We start from the raw sequence: 22,945 nt of genomic DNA, 5'->3' as shown, positions 1-22,945 counted from the left end.
AGACCAAAAAATGCGATTCAAATAACATTCCTTTTAAAGGTCCTCCCAGCAAACTTTCCCTCAAGAGCAGCAAAGACAAAGGCTGTAAATGGAATTATGCTTTCCAGGAATGTCTTAGGGAAGGAAATGTCTTCGGAATCCACAAATATTTTGGTGATGGTCCTTAACCACCCCCTCACCCCCAACTCCCACCTCTCTGGATTCACCAGAGGCGGCAGCACGAGGGCCCGGCCCATCGCACTGTTGGGGAGCCCCAGCCTAGCTGCCCCATCGTCAGGGTTGTCACTCCTCAATGGCCAGGATTCCAGGCTCCGGGAAACCTCTGGAGCCTTCGCCCTGTGCGACCTGAGCACTCGCTTCCTCTAAAGGAACTGGACATAATAATCTTCCCAGTTACAGGCTGGGCTGTACCACATGCTATATCCAGGTAAAGTAAAAATTACAGTCCACACACCACTGAGCATATGGCTGCCAGAAAGCTAAAGGGGCCAGAGTGGTCTAGACGTTTTCACAGGAATAGCTTCCCGGGCAGCATGTTTTCCAAGCTCCTTACCCACAGAGTGAGTTCGTGCCACTGTTAATTCTAGTAAAAGCCAATGTGTGTCAGTCCTGCAGGGAGAAGCCACTCCAGTCAGCTAAAGGAGAGTAACTGATGTTGGAAAAAAGAACCCAAAGATGTTCAACTTGTTTTTTTTTTTTGTTTGTTTTTGTTTTTGTTTTTGTTTTTGAGATAGAGTTTCACTTTTGCTGCCCAAGCTGGAGTGCAATGGCGCGATCTTGGTTCACTGCAACATCTGATTCCCAGCTTCAAGCAATTCTCCTGCCTCAGCCCCCTGAGTAGCTGGAATAACAGGCGCATTCTACCATGCCCAGCTAATTTTTGGTATTTTTAGTAGAAACAGTGTTTCATCATGTTAGCCATGCTGGTCTTGAACTCCTGACCTCAGGTTATCTGCCCACCTTGGCCTCCTGAAGCTCTGGGATTACAAGCTTGAACCACTGCCCCCCTGCCACCTCCCGTACCTCAACTTGTATTTTAAATAAAGGAAAGGGAGTTCTCCCTCTCCAGGGTACTTTGCTACATATGTGGAGGCAGCAGGGATACATTTGATACGTCTAATAAATACGGCTTGGCTTCTAAAAGTCTGAAGCTTCAATCCTTTTATCAAAAACCAAACTGAACAGTTTAGTCATGTGGATGTGAGGATTTGCAGGGTTTAACTAAAGTGTACTGAGAAACTGGAAAGTACAGCCTTGTTGCAGCAGAAATTGGTTGTTTCAACGCGTATCACTCAGGTACTAAATTCAGACAGGCGCAGCTCAGCTACAGCATAAAGAAATGGGCTGTCAGTAAATTTGGTGAATTCCAGGACCCGAGGCCGTTGTGCTGTTTGGGTCCCCCCGAATCACTTATTTGATCTCAGTTTCACCCATACCGGCCATGGGAAAATGTGAGCCCAGGAGTGGACAGGTTGTATTTATTTCATTATAAATGATCATGAACACATTTAACCAAATGGGGTGCTGGAAGGTGGAGTTGATAAGTATGTTTGTCAGAAAAGCCACACATAATCTTTTAAGTGACAAACTTCTTTAGTTCTAGTATTTTCCATAGAAATCTTTTCAAAAGGCATTTATTTGAATTCAGGCCTTTGAGTTGAGTGCACACCAAATATAAATCAACTGTTTTGGGGGGTGGTTAAGGCTCCTCATTCAAGATCCTTGTCCTCAGAGACTGTGTGTGGTCTCTTGCCCCTGTGCCCTCTGGGCCCCGATTGCTTCCCTTTGCTTGGTAAGGGGCTCAGGTTGTCGGCAGTTGTCATTAATGATGGTTTCTCTACCTGCTCTGAAACAGAGCTGCTCAGAGATGTTCTGCCCCAGCATCCATGCAGTGTAACCATTCCAGCAGGAGCAACAGCCAGTGGAGTAGACTTAGACCAGGCTATAGCAGATGATAGACAATGACGCAAGCAAGCATTAACCTAGTGTTGCTGCTAAAAGTGTTTTGTAGCTGTTGTTGACATCTGCAACTAGTTTAATGTAACTAATTGTAACCTTTACATGAAAGGCAGTACTGCCCTGGCATAGTAAGTACCAACTGGGCATGATGGCTCATACCTGTAATTCCAGCACTTTGGGAGGCAGAAGTGGGCAGATCACTTGAGGTCAGGAGTTCTAGACCAGCCTCGCTAACATGGTGAAACCCTATCCCTATTGGAAATACAAAAATTTTCCAGGTGTGGTGGCATGCACCTGTAATCCCAGCTACTTGGGAGGCTGAGGCAAGAATCGCTTGAACCCAGGAGGCAGAGGTGGCAGTAAGCTGAGATTGCCCCACTGCACTCCAGCCTGGGTGACAGAGACTCTCAAAAAAAAGAAGGGCAGTACCCTTATAAAGTGGGTGGCCTCATCCAACCAGTTGAAAGACGTGAAGAGCAAACACTGAGGTTTCCTGAAGAGGAAGGAATTCTGCCTCAAGACTGTAGCATCTACTGAGTTTACAGCCTGCCAGCCTTTCCTACAGATCTCAGACTTGCTAGCTCCCACAATTCCTTAGAACAAGTCTCTGTATATCTATACTACTGTCTCTTGTTGGAGAACGGTGACAGACACGGGCAGTTATCCCCAGTATTTGGGAATGAGGGTGGGAAGGAGTGTGTAGATGGAGAAAGCCTAGCCTTCTGCCTGTTCTAGTCACTGAAGAATCAAGTGAACAAGGTCACGTGGATCTTGAGGCAGAGTCTGTGATGACTGAGGGCTGTCTCTGAAGTACCCACTCTGTGTAGACAGCGTGAATCGATGGGGTCATTCTCTTCTCCCTTGAGCTTGTGATTTGGAGCTGAAGTGACTGGCTTTGCACCACATGATAGGCAAACGCATCTGTATTTGTATGTCTTAAGTTAAAGCAAAACATCGAAGGCTTGTTTTCCTTCTTTTTCTTTTCCAATCAACCTATCAGAATTGATGATATCTACTACACTGTTTCAATGTAGATTGCAACATTTTCACGCAATGAATTGGCTCCTTAAACACTGTTTTCCTTGATAAAAGGTAAATTGAGTCAAGTTGTGCAGACATTTCTGAATTTGTCTAAAGTCATGAGGTACGTTCCTGTCAAGAGAAGACAAATTTTCATTTTAGAAATCGGAATCAGGAAGTTCTAAAGCAAAAAAACAAAACCCAGCAGGCTTAGCCCAAGACTCAGAGGCAGTGTTACCTCAGTGTATAATTTAAGATCCCTTCTGTATAGGAGCCCTGGAGAAAGTGCTGGTGGCCACATATAAACCACATAAATGTTTATGTTTTCACCAATTGGCTCTGCATCTTGAGTTAAATCTGCATTCTTCTCTAGAAAAGGCAGCCTGGAACCTGGAAGCTGGTGCTCCCAGCTCATTTTGCCAGCCATTTGTGTTCATAACTCTTGGAGATGCTACCAAGATGTAAGCCAACTTAGCCTTGACCCCTGTCTGACGCACTATTCCCAGGATAGCACTGTTACCTGAGAACATTTTCCTTAAGTATTTTGGCAGTAAAGACTTGTTTGAATTGGTGGTTTAAACTGATTATGAACATGTGTTTTGTCAGTTAGGACAATTCCATTGGTAGGCTAACTGGATGTGTCTCAGGCCTGGGGTGACTCTCCAAGCTTTGTAGACCATGAATGAGAAACAGGTGGGAAGCGTGATTTATCTGAGCTATCCTCCACTGTATTTGGTAATGATTTTTATAAGTGCAAGTAACTTTTCATGCATTATCTTTTATGAATACAGGAATTCATATCATTGAATAAAGATGTCTTAAAATCCCGCTTTATGTGGGTGCTGATCTATAGGCTTCCCTAAGTCTCTGCACGTATCATATGTATGTATACTTTCTGCTGAGAAGAATAAGTTTTGTTTTGTTTTGCTTCTCATTCTTTGTTTAGTCAAAGCAGTCAGGATAGGCTACTGGTAGAGGAGGCACGTAATTAGAAAATGTTGGGGGTCTTAATTCAGTAGGGCGTGTTTTACTAGGTAAGTAACACCGTTTGCTAAGAGAAACAAGCCCAAGTCTCAGTACAAAATGTCTATGGTTCACTGCTCAGTCCAACGTAGAGGCTGCCGTGAGTTGGGGGGTGTGATCTGGGGACTCTACCTAATGGTTCTACCAGCCCCTTGGGCCTTGGAATTCTCCACTGGATCCTCTGCATTTGTCTGAGAGATGAATAAAGAGGGCAAACATGCAGGGTTTTTTGGGAGGTTTCAGAGGTCAGGCTCTGTCGAAGTGGTGTGTGTGTACATTTAAGTGTGTTCTGCTGGACAGAGCTCAAGGTCTCTGGTCCCTGGTAGCTGCAAGGGAGCAGGGGAATAGTGTCAGGCTGTGGGCTAGGGAGGAAGAGACAACACACAGATGCCACAGGACACTTTCGTTCTGTGCCACTTGCTGAGGGCCAGCAGGGAAGAGTGGAGTGTTGTAGGCTGTGGGATCCCAGAGCAGAGGTGGGAGATGCTAACATGTCTCTTAGCATCTGTAGTGCTCCATATGTTAGATACCAAGCACTGTGCTGGACATTTTTCTTGGGGCAAGATGCCTCTCGATCTTCCATGGCCTGTGTAATGATAGCAATCCAGAGACTTATCACTTTTTGAGCTGTCTAGATTTGTGTTTTTCCTGGGTTTACCAGTTCTGCTTGGTTTGCCTACTTCCCTCGTCCCCTTAGGAATTTGGTCTAGACAGGGGCAAGTTGTCAAATTTATTTGTAAGTGCCTGCAGAAATGTTTTTGTGCCTGGAAAGAAATAATTATAGTTGCTTTTAAATTAGTATTTAATTTACTAAAAGTATGCATATTCAAACCTAGTTTCTGCAAGTCTCTAATTTGAACTTGAATATCATTCTATTCTATGTCTTTTCAAAAAATATGAATAATCTCTTTCACTTTGATCAGTGTTGTTTTAATGTATGAGTTAACATATTAAATCCTTCTTCGCACACAGACACATGTGAGACCCCCTGAACTATGTGTGTTTCAGATGGGGCCACCAAAGGCAAAAGAAGGGACTCTGTGGTCTCTCCACAGAGAGGCATTTAACACCATTTATGCTCTCAATTAATCACATTTATAAGTAAACACAAGTTCTCAAGAGAGCTGACTTACAGATACTATCAGCAAAATCTTTCCAAGAGCACTTAAGCTTGGCAAAGTCTGATAAATCTACTGCAAACAACAGGGGATTTTCGGTTCTCTATTCATTTTACAAGAGAACATTACAGAGATGGAATCTCACTAGGCCCAGCCTGGGCCAGAATCTACATATGTATTAAAAGAAGCCAGTTTGGGAACAGAAATATCTTAGTCAAAGATGAGTTTTGACTAACAAAAAAGATGGATCTGTTATAATTCATGGGTCCTGCACGAGGCACGTTTCTTATTTTAGCTTACTTCTGTGGCTCAGACATCACAAAACTCGTAAATGGCACACATAATCATGCACGCAGCCTGTTGGAGAAGCTCCTGCTGCCTGTGCTATTGATAGAGAGACCTGTTGAAGTGGAGTGAGAAGGAGCACGAGAATCCTATGAAGCTGAAGACATCGTGACTGCGGAGCATCTGTGTGAGAGAGAGAGACAGAGAGGCCCTGAGTTCCAGAACTTGTTTCCACAGACTTGGCTTCTGGCCACAGAAGGTCCATCCTGAAGTCAGGGCTGCTCCCTCCCAGGCCACACACCCTGGAGAGGCTGGCAGTCAGAGCCATGGACAGAGCAGTGGATGTGGAGGCGCAGAACCACGTCCCAGACAGCATCATGGGGCAACCCCTGTGCCCTCGAGAGGAGGCTGCCCTCGTTTTTCTCTGCTTTCGGGCTACGGTACACACCCCTGCCACCTCGTTCACCTCATCAGCACATGTGCATTCAAAATGGGGCCTCCATGACGCTGCCAGGACTGGTTCTCAGGTGGGCTTCAATTCTCAGTCTCTTGCCTTGTGCTTGGAGGACTGTGGCAGTGGCTTCAGACCAACATCCTGTCCACCAGGGGCCTGGGGAAGGGTGGTGTTAGTGAGCATTCCTCCCCTGAAAAAGCCAAGGGTTAGCTGGGTGTGGTGGTGCACGCCTGTGGTCCCACCTACTCTGGAGGCTGAGGCCAGAAGTCAGAGGCTGCAGTGAGCTATTACGGAGCCATGGCACTCCAGCCTGGGTGACAGAACGAGATCCCATCTCTATGAAACAAATGAACAAACAAACCAAACAAAATACAAGAAAATCCAAATTTGTTGAGTGTGTCTCACTGGCTAAAGTTGGATCCTAAAGTTATAAGGGTTAGGGGAATATGTTACTTGGCTCAGACCAGAAGGCGTCAATTACACACTGTGGGTCTCAAATCCCCGTTAACTCTTAAAAATTATTTAGAGCCCCTTTTGTTTATCAGTATTTATCATATTTGAAGATAAAATGGAGAACACTTTAACATATATTTGTCAATTCATTTAAAAAGAATGATAATAAACCCTTCCCATAAATAACTTAATTTTGTTAAAAATAACTAGTTTCCAAAAGCAAAACTCATGAGAAGAGCGGCATTGGCTTTTGCCTTTTTTGCAAATCTCTTGAACATCTGGCTTAGTGCAAGTCAGCTGGATTTTCATATTTGTGTCTGATTCCGTGTTGTTGAGGTACTGGGTGTTAGCTCGATTGATGTAGTCTGCTCTCACTGAGATATGTAGTTGTAATAGAGAGCAGTAATTTAGGAGTGTCTTCAGATACTCGTGGCTATTTTTCTTTAATACCACACTAAAACTGTACAGGTGCTAGTTTTTAAAGGTTATTTGCAACGTGGAATCTGGAACATATGAATTAATTTTTCATACTTTGATCTATTAACATCCACTGGTCTGTCTTCCACTGTATTTATTTATTTAAAAATTTTTTAAATTTGTACAAATTTGTGGGGTACAAGTGTAATTTTGTTATGTGGATAGAGTACACAGTCATGAAGTCAGAACTTTTAGAGTATCCATCACCTGAATAACATACACTGTACCCATTAAGTCATTTTTTATCATCTGCCCTCCTCCCACCTCCCTGTCTTCCACTTTGAATGGATCTTTTTCCATGTGGGATTTTGTGACATGATACATGAATCATTTGGAAAATATTCATTCACTGAGTTTTGCACATCTCCCAAATGTGGACATATTTCATTTCATAGTATCAAAAATTCTTTAATATCCTTACTGATGGTGTTAGAAAGGCATAAGTACTGCAGCGCTGTCAAGCTCATGGTGGTGGATACAGATTTTGCAAAATCCTAATTTTTGCTTAAAAACTCCAATTTTATCATTGGCAACTAATCCTGTCAGTGGCTTCTTAAACTTTCAAGCTCCACTTCTTTCATTTTAGAGAAAATGCTGTCCAAGCATGGTGGCTCATGCCTGTAACCCCAGTGCTTTGGGAGGCCAAAGTGAGAGGATCATTTGAAGCCAGGGGTTTAAGACCAGCCTGGGCAACATAGTAAGACCCCATCCCTCCAAAAAAATTTTTTTAAAAATCTGCTCATGGTGGCGTGCACTTGTAGTCCTAGCTATGCAGGAGTCTGAGGAGAGAGGGGAGGATAACTGGAGCCCAGGAGTTTGAACGGCAGTGAACCACAATTAAAGGCAGAGATTGGGTATACCCAATCTGAATAGTAACGATTTGTCTCTCAGCCTGTCTTATTTTTTTATTTTTTATTTTTGAGACAGAGTTTCACTCTTGTTGCCCAGGCTGGAGTGCAGTGGCGCCATCTCAGCTCACTGCAACCTCCGCCTTCTGAGTTCAAGTGATTCTCCTGCCTCAGCCTCCCACGTAGCTGGGATTACAGGCATGTGCCACCATACCCGGCTAATTTTGTATTTTTAGTAGAGACAGTGTTTCTCCATGTTGGTCAGGCTGGTCTCAAACTCTCGACCTCAGGTGATCCACTCACCTCAGCTTCCCAAAGTACTGGGATTACAAGCATGAGCCACAGGGCCCTGCCTATTTTATTTTTATTCTTTTTGAGTCAGGGTCTCGCTCTGTCACTCAAGCTGCAGTGCAGTGGCTTAGTCGGACTCCTGGGCTCAAATGATTCTCCTATTTCAGCCTCTCACTATGTTACCCAGTTGTCCAAGCTGGTCTCAAACTCCTGGGCTGGAGCAGTCCTCTCGCCTTGGCCTCCCATAGTGCTAGGATTACAGGTGTGAGCCACCGTGTCTGGCCATCAACGTTTCTTCCAAGTAAAGATGGTGTTCCATGAGAACTGTGGCTAGTTGAGCTCACAACTTAAAACACTTGCACACATGCTTTTTGCATATTATACTTTGATGTGCATGAAAGAACTTTATGTGTAGTTGCCATTTTCTTACACAAGATAATAAAAAGCTGTACTCTCAGGTTGAGGTTTAATAAAAATAATTTTTAATGCTTTATCAAGACTCTTTTTAAAAAGTGTAACTGACTATTGAACATGAATGCATGATGGCAAAGAATATAATGAGTATTAGCTGCAACCTTGATTCGTTCTAAATCACCTGCATTCTTTTTTTTTTTTTTTTTTTTTTTGAGACGGAGTTTCGCTCTTGTTACCCAGGCTGGAGTGCAATGGCGCGATCTCGGCTCACCGCAACCTCCGCCTCCTGGGCTCAGGCAATTCTCCTGCCTCAGCCTCCTAAGTAGCTGGGATTACAGGCATGCACCACCACGCCCAGCTAGTTTTTTGTATTTTTAGTAGAGACGGGGGTTTCACCATGTTGACCAGGATGGTCTCGATCTTTCGACCTCGTGATCCACCCGCCTCGGCCTCCCAAAGTGCTGGGATTACAGGCTTGAGCCACTGTAAATCACCTGCATTCTTATCTACAACTGCCTTTGCATCCTAGTGCAAATGTCAACACAACAAAAAAGCAATTAACATCTTGTATTTCTACCTCATGGAAATGTTGAACATATCTTGGGGATTCCCACAGCCCACGCTTGGAGACCTGCTGGTTTAGACCAGTGAGGATCTACCTTTTCGGTGCTGGGCTCCTGGATTCCTCAGTCCATGTGGCCTGAGAGGATGGAAGGAGCAGTTCCCCAAAAGAAACCCAAAGGTTTTCATTTTGGTTTTGTTTGTTTGCTTTGTTTTGTGAGGAAAAGAAAAGTGAATGGTTATTGAATGCCACAATAACACTGCACTTAGCATGGACACTGTTCTGTAATCTGTGTTCTTTAAATCCCTTCATGTAATAATAGCAGGTATACACCAAGTGCCCACTGTGTGCCAGGCCTGGTGCTATTTTATTTATAAATGTTTTCTCACTTCACCCTAAGCGGTCCTTTGAGAGTAAGGACATCTTATTTTGCAGATGAGGATGTTTGTAGCAGTTACTCACCTAAGATTAGATACCGAGTAAGTGGTGGAGCTTGGATTCCCTTCTAAATGGTTGCTAGATCAGGATCCCAAATTGCAACATATTATGCTGTGCAACTAAATGTATTTTAATAAATAGATGATTTCTCATTTTTTAAATTAGCAGTAGACTCATCCAATGGCGTTTTAAACAGAAGCCTGATCTGTAAAACAGGCCAAAGCAATGCTGACTAGTTGAAGGGGGAGGGAGCTTGTGGGACTGGACAGCCTCAATGTCCCTCTGGTCCCTGGGCAGCCCCTGACGTACTGTGAAGGAACTATTGCGGTTCCCAGGGATATACCAGTTTGAAAAATCCCTTGTTCCTGCAGCACAATCTTTAAACATCAGCCCATATCTGAGTTGTAGAATAGAAAAATTATTCTGCAGAAAGCTGTGTGGGAAAGTGCTTGCTTCGTTTTCCTGTATGTGAATCTGAACTTTTTTGCATAAAAAAGAAGTCAATGTGGGGTTTCTTTTGCCCCCCAGTAGTACATTTCAGGTGTGATGGATATAGTGATAGCACTGCAGAAGCTCCTTCCTGGGATGAGAGACAGTGTCCAGGGTGGCGGGAAGTCACCTGCACAGGAGAAGGAAGACCCGGCCTTGATCTGGCCTCCTCACGAATCACTATGTCACCCTCTCTGTCCATGTATCAGTTCTATCCTATCATTCTTAGATGGTGGCTTGGGGTTAAGAGGTGGCTCTTAACCGTTTTTTGTCCCAGACCTATGTGAGAATTTGAAATGCCCTAAATGAATATCTACGGAAAAGTTTAAGTTTGCATTGCATAGATTTTTGTGCACTGCTTGAAACAGGAAGAGAAGGATTTCCATGTTCAGAACTCTTAGGTTATTTACTATTATTGTTTTTTTTATGGAGTCTGGAGTGCAGTGGCGCAACCTCGGCTCACTGCAACCTCCACCTCCCGGGTTCAAGTAATCCTCCCGACTCAGCCTCCTGAGGAGCTGGGATTACAGGGATGTGCCACCATGCTGCCTAATTTTTGTATTTTTAGTAAAGACAGAGTTTCACCATGTTGGCCAGGCTGGTCTCAAACTTTTGGTCTCAGGCGATCTGCCTGCGTCTGCTTCCCAAATTACTGGGATTATAGGCATGAACCATGGTGCCCGACCGAGTTGGGTTAATTTTAAGATTCTTTTTAATCCATTCCTTTGTAAAATATTAATATGCAAATGTAGAATTATTGAAAAATAAATTGCATTTGTGTTTCCAGATAATTAAGAATTGGCAATTTCAGCATAATTTTTATAAATGATTTATCAATAAGCTGCATGTGGTTTGCTGGTAAATATTAAGGTGTATTATGATCAATTACTTAAAAATAACAACTAATTCTGTCACTGGCAAATGGTAAATCAGAATTATTTGTCTTCTATTCTTGGCTTCTGGCTAGAGGTCATTATTTATCTACGTTAAGAAATAGGAATAAAATAAGAATAATGGAAATATAGGTATTAATAATTTGTAAGCATATATAGACCTCTTTTTTCCTAAATATGCATTTTATATTTTTGCTGAAAAAATAATTTTGTTATTTTGTGGCTTTTTTTTTTCCAGATACTTTGAAAAATGTCATACGGAAGGCACTTGAGTCCAAAATTAATTATGATGAGGTAATTTTTCATTGGTGTATTTGTTATTAAAAAATGTGAAGTATGAGAAAAATTTTGTCTGACTTGAAAGTAAATCTTTAAACAACCAGTAATTCAATCTGCAATTTTAGTAACCTTTTTTGACTAAGAACTCTTATGGAATATTGAACCACCTTACAGATCCCATTTGAACCATAGCAGAAGTTTCAAAAGTAGCATTTGAAGAAAACCTTTCAAGTTGTATGTTATTCAGAAATTAAAAACTAAAATTTCTTCAAAAAGAAATATTTCGCTATTTTTCCTTTAGCTGAGGGATAAGAACTCCCTCATTAAGTAGAATTGTTTGAAAATTCCTAGAAACGGTGACTGTGCACTTTGTTATAAAATATCACTTGTTAAAAAGTAGCTTTGCATTTGCATAAGGTTTATGCAGCTCCTGCTGTGGGAGTAGTTGGCTAGAATTGAAGGATAGTGGAGATGAGGATGATAGCCTTTGGTCTCAAGAGGCTAGAAGACAACAGCAGGGACAATATCTGGTTAATATGTAACAAGGATCACACAAGGGCTGGAGCCGGTGAGAGGGGTGGGCACTCTCTCTGCTCACATTCCAGGCTTCAGGAACCATGTAGCAAAGAGGTCAAGGTAAGAAAGAAGCAGGCCCCTAGCCAGAGGGAGAGAAGAAAAAGGTAAATTGGGGTCTGATCATGGGAGGGTCTTAAACGTCTATCTAAAGCGAGTCCATAGTATTTTCAGAAAGTATCAAGGCTCCTTCCATTTTTCTGGTTGTTACCCATGGTGCTGTCAACGCACTCCTCTGCAACCACCTACCGAAATTGAAGAATGGTCTTTTGACTTTGGTGTGTTATGAGTGTAGGTTGCCCACAAAACAGACAGACAGAAGTGTGTAGCATTGAATGTAAGGTAATACAAATTAGTAAAATGTGTTTGCTAGGTTCTCAGTCCTTCTTGGTAAGTAAAGCACTTTGCTCCTTCCTTTCCTGGTTTGAAGGTGGTTATCAAACCCCAATAAGCACATGTATATGTGGACGTGTTTTACTGGCCGGCACAACAAATCTGAATGCTAGTGTTTCTGGGGGCGGAGAGGTCCGTTAACTCTTGCCCAGTGAATCATTGCCTCAGATAGGGTAGTTACAAACGGCCTCATCCTATTCTTAATTTGCAAGAAAATTATATGCAAGAGAAAAGTAAATGCAGAAGCTGAAGAGGAAAGCCTTATCTGGAGGCCATTTGCATTCAGCAAGGGAATACTGGAAGATGAACTGAGCTGTTGCCAGGGCTCACAGCCTTCCCCAGCACCATGGAAAGCATTTTCAGTCTTCAGTGCCGCAGGCTTCATTTATATCTCCCAAACGTGATTGCCACCTCGGCCTGCATCTCTGGGGGGAAGAAAATGACTGTTGCTTTTATATTTATATTCAAATTAGCATAACATTAGTAGCCAGCCCGAATGCCAACCAAGGAATGGAAGTAGGGGGCAGTGCTTCAGTGGGATCCAGGACTTGGAAGACAAGGTCCTGAGACTGCTTGGTGGCCTTAACGAACCTGCAACTCTGAGCTGGAGCTGGGCTACCACTGTCCCTGGCAGGGTCTTAGTTGGACAACTGCTTTGTGCTTGACTTGGTAGTAGATTTAGCACTCCATAACCTTGGTTTATACCTCAGCTCCTGTTCTCCTTCCTTACCTCTGCAAATGAATAAAAACTCTGGCTGAGGGTGAGTGGAGAGAAGATGCAGAACTGAGCCCACATGAATGAGCTGAATCCTCCTCTAGATGCGGAACTGGACCACACTTTCTAAAAGATAGGGGTTTAGTTAAAGCAAAGTTACCAAAGGAGCCAGGCTGCATCTGGAGGAAGGCTTTCTGACTGGATTTAGTCTGATAAAGGCGGGGTGTGTTGGGTTGCTTCCCCTTGAAGCAGACCCTAAGCCAACGACTCCAGGTCAAGTTGTTTGGGAGGTGCGAGGAACACAGATTCCCAGTCTTACCCATATCTTCTGACTCATGTGCTCTTGCGGAGGAGCCCAGGAGTCAGTGGTTTTTTTTGTTTTTTGTTTTTTGTTTTCTAAACACACACTGTGAGTCGCTTTTTTTATGTCTGGTGAGCTTGGGAGCTTGTGCCCTGGTTGGTAACAAGCTTATATGCCCCTTCCCCAGAAAGCGAGACTGGGACCATTTAAGATGCCCAGTGTGACCCCAGAGGCAGGTATATCTGAACTGGCCCCTAGTCCCAGTATTTTGGATGCCTCACTTAAAAGTGTTTCTTTTCACAAATGTTCCCTCAGATCTGTGAAGATCTGCCAGCTAAGGCAATAGTTTCTAACCTTTTAGATTTCCAGGACCAGAATATTTCAGAGAAATGATCTAGAAAATGACATAGAGCCACCTAAGTTTATTTTGCCATAAAAGGACATTTAAAATTAAACATTGAGATGTTCAGAATAAAAATGGCGGGAATCCATTGATCGCTTTAAGCAAGGGAATAACACCATCAGATTTTTATTTTAGAAAAGGAACTTTGGAAGATGCTGTCATTAGTTCTGCAGTTCTCAGGCCTAATTCTCTATTTTATGAAGATCACATGATTAGTGCGTTAAGCATTTGTAACTCCCCCTCTGATTCTCCTTTTCATAACTGATTAGCACACTGATTAAGAACCTTTGGGGAACTCCAAATGTCAATGCAAATGTAAATTTCAGAACTCGAAGCAACTTAATACACCGTTTCTGGAATTTGCACTCAAGTTTTATATTCCTGTCTTGTGTTTATCCTTCTATCACTCAATTTTCTCCGTGTGGGATATTAATGTTTTTGGTTATGGTTGATCACTCATAACTTTTTCTGTCTGTTTTCTTGATGCATGCCGCCTCTGCCAAAATTCCTCACCTGCGTTGACTTCTACAGCCAGAAACTGTCCTCTTAGGTCTGAAGGTAACGTCTTCATCTGCTGTTTCCAGTTGCTCTTTGAAAGCTTTTCTGTTCTTCACTGACGTCCTCACTGTGAAGATTTTTAAATGATCCGTTTCATTTCTGTTTTACCACACTTTTAACCCTCTCTTTTAAGAAAGACATCTCTGTAATATTTAGATGTTGATCTTCAACATAATCAACAAAGTACTCAAAGATCTTGGTGTATCAAAAAACAGTTTAAGTACTGACAGACCTCCATCTATTCAGCCTAGAAGTGGACTCCGGAAATGCCCTGTCTTGTTCCTGATACTGCCTGATATTTAGTCAGTAACATTAGAAAGGTTACGTATCAAACGTACTAATTCTATTTAAAGGTAAAATTAGTGCATTTAAACCATTTCAATCTACTCTCCTGGGGTTGGGTTCAGTGTCTCCTGGAATTCAGAAAGAATTTACGTTTCTTTAAAAGAGTAAATAATTTAGAATATTTGCTGAGAAATGATGGAAAAATACGTAAGTAAAATTTGGAATGTCTGGGCTGGTTTCTTAATTGGCAAGTGATATTGGTCCTCGAGGAAGGGCTAAGTCAGCTAATAATGCCTCTTCATGGACATGGGATGGGGGTTAGCTTAAGCACAAGCAGATATTTGATGGATGAAACAAGATTCAGCCATTTTTTTTAGCAATTTAATTTTAATATGGAACTAGATAATATTCAAGTGCCAGATGTACCAGATTTACTAGTCTTGAGCATTTGCTCAGTTAACTACCATTTATTGAGTATCAGTTGTGTGCTGGGCACTTGGCTAGTTATTTTCACATTCAATCGTTTAGTTATTTGTCCCTTGCAGTATATTTATGAGGTTAATGCTAATGTAACACCATCCAGTTTAGGGACCTGGAAGCCCCCCTCTGGGATGTAAACCAGGTCTCTCCTCCAAAACATCCTATTTGCTCCCAGGAACAAAACTTGTGTTTTATTTTCCTTTACTCAGCTTGGCTTCAGAATTCGCAGCTGTCTAGATTGTCCATTTAGTTGCAAACTGCCAACTTGCAATTTTCTGACATTCTTTAGAAATGTAAGCAACTACATGCATGAATTGGAATGACATCAAGTTTCATCATCCAGTTGCATTAATTTTTGTTTATCCGGGAATAAAGTCAGCAGTGATTATGAAAATATGTTTAGGTCACATGATTGTATCTAGAAATTGTGCTGTTTCTCAGAGCTTAGGAACTGTCTGAAACGTGGACTGCTGAGGTTGGTCCTTCACTGTGAATCTGGCTCCTGGGCTGGCGAGAAAGGCATCTTTATTGTCTATTCAGTGCCTGACACTTGGTCACATTATTTCTAATCATGCCTTTTTGCTCATTTTCACAGTGACTTGTCAAGGTAAGTATTATTATTTCCAGTGTATCAGTAGAGAAACCCAGTGACTGGCCTGTGTTTAATATGCCTGACTCAGAGTCTGAGCCTTTTTTCTAAATTAAGATACATTCCAGATTCTTCTGTAACTGTTTGCCAGCCAATCCAAAGTGCTTTGAATTTTTAATAACTTCTACTTGTGCAGTTTTCCTGGTGTAAAGCACTTTATGTGTAGACTATTTGTTATGCAAGTACTCCTGCCAAGATTTATTGAACCGTTTAAAAACAAACAAAATACCTTTGGGGTTGAAATTAAACCATTTGCAGCTTAACCTAGCATTTAGACATCTTCCTAGGGGCTGAAAGACATCTTCCAGTAACCACTTGGTCCTATATTTAATAACTCAATTCTCTGCTTCCTCTGTTTCAAGAAGGACTTCAAAATGCAAACAACAACAACAAAAACCACACATTCAGATTCAATTAATGATAGCAGATAGGTTAAAAAAAAATGAAACACAGCCAGGAGCAGTGGCTTACACCTGTAATCCTAGCACTTTGGGAAGTGTAGGTAGGTGGATTGCCTGAGGGCAGGAGTTGAAGGCCAGACTGGACAACATGGTGAAACCCTATCTGTACTAAAAATACAAAAATTAGCTGGGCATGATGGTGGGCACCTGTAATCCCAGCTACTCGGAGGCTGAGGCACAAGACTCACTTGAACTCAGGAGGTGGAGGTTGAAGTGAGTGGAGATCGCAGTGAGTGGAGATCACACCATTGCATTCCAGCCTGGGCAATAGAGTGAGACTCTGTCTCAGGAATAAAAAAAAGAAAAAAGAAAAGAGGAACCACGTACACCGTGGAATGTTTTACTTATTATTTCGTATTACAATATGTGCTCTTTCTTCTGTTTGAATTGCAGATTGCCTACTACGAAGCAGGGATTATTCTGTGCTCTCTCCTGGGACTGCTGTTTATTATTCTGATGCCTCTGGTGGGGTATTTCTTTTGTATGTGTCGTTGCTGTAACAAATGTGGTGGAGAAATGCACCAGCGACAGAAGGAAAATGGGCCCTTCCTGAGGAAATGCTTTGCAATCTCCCTCTTGGTGATTTGTATAATAATAAGGCAAGTAGAATCTTGGACAACAACTGATTGTGTTTTAGGCTGATGAAGAACGTCTCATATTTTAATGGTTAAACCATGAGTTTAAAACTAAACAAAATAGCAGCAATGAAAGAAAATCCACAAAACAGGACAGGGAAAACACAAGTGCTTGTCTAGAGTGTTTCAAAAGGATCTCATTATCACCAGACATCAGCGGTGTAATGAAGCTGCCCTAACTGAGCTGTTGAGCCGGCCCTTTGGTATTGTTTTCCTCTTGAAGATATTCTGAGAAATCTTGAACTGCGGAAAGCATTTACCTCCCAGTGCAGCAGACTCCTCTTAATTAGCTGTTTGCAGACAGCCAGCATGTAGAAAAGGGATGGATCTGCAGGTTGATTTGCTGGTTGAGTCCAGAGGAATCTTGATGGACGGATGCAGTCCCTGAATTTGGAAATTTGAGAATATTGTAGAATGCAATTGACTTTCTAATAATAAACCCAGTTTTTTTTTTTTTTTTTCATATTTGCTGTTAATCTGCTACCCTCTCTTGAAGTCTGGAACACACTTCATGATTTAGGGTGTTTCTGCTGCAGATTCTGCTGCTTTCAAGTTTTCCAGTTGACTGGCTGTTCAGAAATACATTGCTTTTAAGATGACATTTTTTTCAAGTCTAGATTAGATTGCTCATCTGAAGAATGTGCACCACAACAGCGTTCCCTTGTTATGATGCTTGGTTATCATTCCACGTTTCCTCACTCATTCCGCCGTTTTATGCAGGGACAGAAGTAAAGTTCCTGGGGCATGTAGGCACAGCAAGGGTTGGCCAACAGCTTCTCTTTGCTGTGTCTCCAAATACCATGTGCTCAGTAGCCATAAGATTTTTTCAAGTTTCACTAAGGAAGTGATATTCAGGAATTTTAGTAGAAAATAATAAGTGCTATGAGTTAGAATTCTAGCTGCAAACCCAAGGAGGAGAGCCTTTAAGTGTGGCCACCAGCAAGGGTCTGATAAGATGTATGGCTTAGGGTGGACACTCACTGGAATGTAGTGTCCTCATTGGAGAGGACTGGGCAGCTCTGGACTTGATACCAAACAGTCACCAAAATAGATGAAGTGAAGAAAGCAGGTTGCAGACCATGTGCAGAACACGATAGCTATGTTAAAAAAAAAGATCAGGAAGGAGACACAAGCACTTGGTCATATTTTTATAGAGCGGATGGTATGTGAAAGGGTTGACAAGAAACTGGCAATGGTGGTTGCCTCTGGAAAGGAAATTGAGGGTTGTGAGGGGAAGGAAGGAAACTCATTTCTTGCTGTAGCTGGGCTTTTTGTCTCTTTTGAATATGTATCAGGCTTGGGTATTACCTATTGAATTAACTAAACTAAAACTTGAACAATGACAAAAAAAATCTTCACAACAGACAAAGGCCAATGCATTTCCACTTAGTCCAGGGCAGTGATTGTTTAAGCAAAGACAGACTTTTGCTGTTAATAGTGGAGTAGTAGAACTTAACAATATATGTGTGTAAACAGGATCCAGGTGAATGTGTTAGCCGACTTCATGCACTGCAGGCTGGCCCGAGAGTTACTTGTTTTCTCTCCACAGGATTGGGGTATGGGCATCTCTGTCCATCAGTCTCTCTCTTTACTGTCTCTCCTTGTACCTCTGTATTTTTCTGTCACTGTCTCTTTCTCTGTGTCTCCAAAAATCATTTGATACTTACTGTTTTTTTCACATTTGCTCTTGAGAGGCAGTTGGGGATCAGGTCAGTGATCATTCCAGATACCCCTGTCTCTCTCTGCTTTGCATTTGATATGCTGTAAGGAATTCACAGACTCCTAGCTGTAGGGGTATTTCCCTCCTTCCCGCTACCAAAAGAATGTCAGTTACAGCCCCGAAAACTGTCAGACCCACCAGGGATCCCTGTGTGTTTCCTGTAAGCCTGAAACTCACAGGCCGCATTTGTCTGGACACTTGCACAGCCATGTTACCCGTTCCATAAATCCTGGACCTCAGAGATGAGATTCAGATATGAAAGTGTCATTTGAAAATACTGCCCTTAGGACTTCTTGCTAGAGTGATTACTTATTTAACAGGTTAATAATTTTCACTTGATGTCAATATATACAGTGTAATTTCAGGAAAATTCTTTATTGAATGTAGTATTTATTTACCCGAATAAATGTTTACATGTGTAATAATGGGTTTCCTTCCCTCTCTCTCTCCTTTTTAAAATTTTCAAGACAGAATCTCACTGTGTCACCCAGGCTGGAATGCAGTGGCGTGATCTTGGCTCACTGCAACCTCCGCTTTCTGGGTTCAAGTGATTCTCTTGGCTCAGCCTCTCGAGTAGCTGGGATTATAAGTGTGCAACACCAGACCCAGCAAATTTTTGTGTTTTTAGTAGAGACGGGGTTTCACCATGTTGGCCAGGCTGATCTGAAACTCCTGGCCTCAAGTCATCTGCCCTCCTCGACCTCCCAAAGTGCTAGGAGTACAGACACGAGCCACTGTGCCTAGCCATGACATTGGGTTTCTTTTTAAACACTGAACTTTCATTTGTGTTATATATGATTATGTGTTATGATTGTTATAGTTATAACTCTCAGCTGATTGAGTCATTTACATTATGTTGAAAATGCCAAAATATATCATCAATAAAACTACAAAGTAAAAAATAAACATGGCTTCCATTTATATGTAAAATGAAAGCTAACCATTTTGTTAATTCTTGAGAATTCAGACCTATCAAATCAATATGTTTTCTCTAAGTATATTTTAATTTAGAAAATTCTTTTTAAAAATGCATGCTGTGATTCTATAGCCTCCTACACATTCAGTTAAAACAATTTTTTCCCACCCAAGTAAAATATTAATGTGAAAATTGTAATTTTAGATTTCAATATAATTAAACCAAAGTTGATCAACTGTTTGAGACTGTGACAAAACTAAAACTAATTTGACTTCATGTAGCACGTTGAATTGATATATAAATTATAAATAGGTTTAAATGAGAATAGTATGTGAATTTTTTTTCTCACTTTTAATTCTGATGAACTTTTTGATTTATGATGACTATTTTGATGGCTTCCTTTTGAAACTCCCACTGGTTTATATCTCAAACATCATTAGTTGAGTAATACCTACATACTGTTTGCAAATCATCAAAGCTAGCCAGGATTAAAGGGAGGATTAAAGACCTGAAAGTTAAAATTTCTGTATTATGAATAGCTAGACAGGAGAAGAAAGTATGTCAGCAAAATTAGAAGATTAGATAAAAATAAGAAGGAAAAGAATGTCAATAGAATTGGAAAGCAGAAAGGAAAGCTAGCAGACTGGACTCTCTCCTGTTTAATGCAGGGCCTCTAGCTGACATTGACCTCAGTGGAGATTGGATAGTATTGAGAAATAGTCTTTGTATATGATTTAACAAAAAATTCTTTTGGAAACCCAGAGCAGTTCATCTGCCCTTTATTGGACTCAATTTTATTTTGTGGTTCAAAATGTTTACAATTAAACCAAGTTAGTTTTCAAGTAATTTTGAGCATCCTTCTTTATTTTAAACTTTTCTTTGAGCGGGCCGAAGAGAAGACATAGGTGTTAAGGAGAAAGATTCCCTAGCAGATGTGGAATCTACGTGGGCATGTTCTTTCTCTGAGCATTCCCAGAGCAGCTGTGAAATGTGAGAATTCCGTATACACTGACATATGTTTATACAGTCTGTTTGACCATCAGCACAAGATCGAATCTCCACCTCTCACTGTAGACTGCTAAGCAGATGGGTCTTACTACAGAAAAGGCCAAGTTTCTTCTTTCTTTCTTTTTGCTTGTCACTGCTGCATTTTTCAAAAAGATTATTATTATTTTTTTTTAAAAAAAAGAACAACTATGCCTGACTTCCTCTCTATGTTTCTAAGTTTCTGAGCATGATAAGCCAGACTTGGTAATAATTCCCATAGAGAATTGAATCTGAGCCATTTTCAGGAAGCTGGCTATTTTTGAAGTTCATTTTACGTTAGGATGTGATTGCTGATTCCTGACTGGGAGGCTGCAAGTTTGTAGAAAAAAGATTGCACTACAATAGCAGTCCTGAAAATCATGAAACTTTCTTCATGCGAATGAAGTCTGGTTACTTACAGTTTAAATGTAATTTAAAATAATAATAATAATAATAATAATAATAAGAGACCAGTTACAGACTGAAAGCATTTATTTGGCTTCCTTTGACTAATTTTACTGAATCAGTAGAAATTGGTAAGAATAATAAAGTTTTAAAGTTAAGATTTAAAAGAAATGTTTAGTCTTACTCTATAAAAAGTTTACTTACTTGTGAGTATATATTTGAGAAAATTGAATTTTCTATAATAAAATATAGAAGATGTAAGACCAGAAAAATAAAAATTCTTATCTTCTGCTCAAAAGTTCCAAGAGATTTTGTTGTACTGCTTAAAAGCACATTTTTGATTGTTTAAAGGCATTTATGTCAAATGGCAGAGAACTGACATTCACTGAAATTATTTTTCCTTTTTGTGTTACGTAAATGTCTCTTAGTATCATTACATTCTAATAATTGACTGGGGGTTGTTAAAAATAAAAATATTTATTCACATACTTTTTTTTTGCTCAAAAAAGACATCAAGCAACAGGGAATATCCAAGTCAATACTACAAAGCATAATTTCTTTATTCTCTATTTGTGTTTGAAAAGGTTTAAATTTGAGATTGCAAATGGAGACCATCAGTTGGACTTCAAAGTATTTAAATCTTTCTTTGATTAGTTGCTAATATTTGAAAATTGGGAGATTTCACATAAGAATCTGGATTCCCAGATTTTCGTGGATAATGGGAAGATACGGTGATACTTATCTGCCATCGTGGTGGCACTTTTGAGACCTGCAGATTAGCTGCTGCTCCTCCAGCGCACCTCTGGCCTCCCGGCTCCTATGGCCCCATGCCACCCAAGTTTTCCTTAATGCTTTCTGCCTGCTTACACAGGCATTTGAATTTAAATACAAAATGTACTTTGTGCATGAGTTTGAAAATCACTAACTTCTACTCTATAATCATGCTTAGTACAGTTTTCTTTCCTTTTTCTCTTTAAAATGGGGTCTTGCTGTATTGCCCATGTTGGACTTGAACTCCTGGGTTCAAGTGAATCTCCCATCTCCATGTCCCAAGTAGCTGTGATAGCAGGCATGTGTCACCACACCCAGCTTAGTACAGTTTTTTTTTTTAAAATCAATGCTTTAATTTTAATTAGACCTATTATTGATTAGTAGAAATATAGGTCTTTCAAAATGCATAGCATTTTGAAATTTAATGTTGTATTGAAATGTGGTATTGTAATTCATTTCATTGACTGGTGATCTGTAAGTAAGGACATTTATTCAATAAAGCACAAAGACAGTTTCTGACTCACATTCCAGACATATGGCCAGTCTTCTAAATAGGCCAAATGAAACCAAAGCCCGACCCTTAAACTCACCTTCATGGAGCATCCAGTGTGAACACAACTGCGTTATGCAACGTTAACAAAGAAGTAGTTTCCACCTCTTCTTAGGAAAATTAAACAGATAAGAATAAAGACAAATTGGAGTGTGAAGTGAGAAATGCCCCATCAGAATTAAAGGGAAAGCCTCTGGGAGTTCAAGGCAAGGAGGTTCTCCCTTCTGGGGATGGGTGGAGGGGTCAGTGAGGTCAAGTGCAAGTGGACTTGTACTGGTTCTTTTCTCCCAAGTTCACTTTGACTTTTATATCTGGAAGCTGATGAGTGAATAAAATAATTTGGACGTTCTGGGAAGAGAGAGCAAGGGACCCCACTGTGAACATCGGGTATGTTCAGGTGGTGAACATTCTAGACTCATCATGGTCTAGAATGTTTTGAATTTGGCATGGTAGCAAGCTCCAGGTGCATTGCTGTGACTCAACTTCTGTGTGTGTGTGTGTGTGTGTGTGTGTGTGTGTGCTTCCTCACAAAACTCCAAAATCATTATTTTGAATCATTTGACTTCTTTTGGCAGGAGTGTCTGATTTAATAACTCTTATTGCTATAGTGCATTGGCTTAAAATACCAATGCATATTTAGGACAAATTGTAAGGCGGTCATTCCAAATGGCACATAATATTGTTAATATTTATTTTAAAAGATTATCATCAGAATTAACCCAAACTTAAAATCTTAGAGAACGTGTACATCCAATGCTTCTCTCCTTTACAGCTTGAGAAGCACTTATCTACTCTAAGTTAGATTGGATCTAATTTACCTGATTAGACCTAGAGATCTAAACTGATCCTTTCAGTTTGGAGATACCAGCTGGAGTCCCACGGAAGGAAAGTGATTTTCTCTGGCTTGTACAGTGCGGTGGTGGTAGGACGAGACCTAGAACCTACATCTTGTGCTCCTAGTCTAGTACTCAGTGCATTGCAACTTGCTAATCATGAGACATATTCCTCAACATTGTATTATATAGACTTTTTTGGATCATTTTGGGAAACCTAATGGACCAATATTATACTGCTATGGAAAAATATGTTTCAAAACCAGTA

The 22,945-nt window shown here is 40.9% G+C and overlaps 1 protein-coding gene across 10 annotated transcripts in view; it reads left to right on the top strand.

The window, feature by feature from the left end:
- The window catches only part of PROM1 (prominin 1), a 106,493-nt gene that overhangs the window by 27,662 nt on the left and 55,886 nt on the right, over positions 1-22,945 (top strand). For 5 of the 10 annotated variants that reach the window (XM_039468378.2, XM_039468379.2, XM_010338144.3 and 2 more), the window contains exons 3-5: positions 10,963-11,018; positions 13,920-13,946; positions 16,215-16,420. In XM_039468378.2, coding sequence (XP_039324312.1) covers positions 10,963-11,018; positions 13,920-13,946; positions 16,215-16,420 — 289 coding nt within the window. Of the gene's footprint in view, positions 1-10,962; positions 11,019-11,041; positions 11,684-13,919; positions 13,947-16,214; positions 16,421-22,945 lie in introns of those variants that run through there. The other 5 variants (XM_074395920.1, XM_074395923.1, XM_074395917.1 and 2 more) reach the window with 5 other exon arrangements.

Source organism: Saimiri boliviensis, chromosome 3, assembly GCF_048565385.1.
Source record: "Saimiri boliviensis isolate mSaiBol1 chromosome 3, mSaiBol1.pri, whole genome shotgun sequence".
Classification (NCBI taxonomy): domain Eukaryota; kingdom Metazoa; phylum Chordata; class Mammalia; order Primates; family Cebidae; genus Saimiri; species Saimiri boliviensis.
The sequence above is the reverse complement of the archived record's forward strand: the minus strand, read 5'-3'. Positions and strand labels throughout refer to the sequence as shown.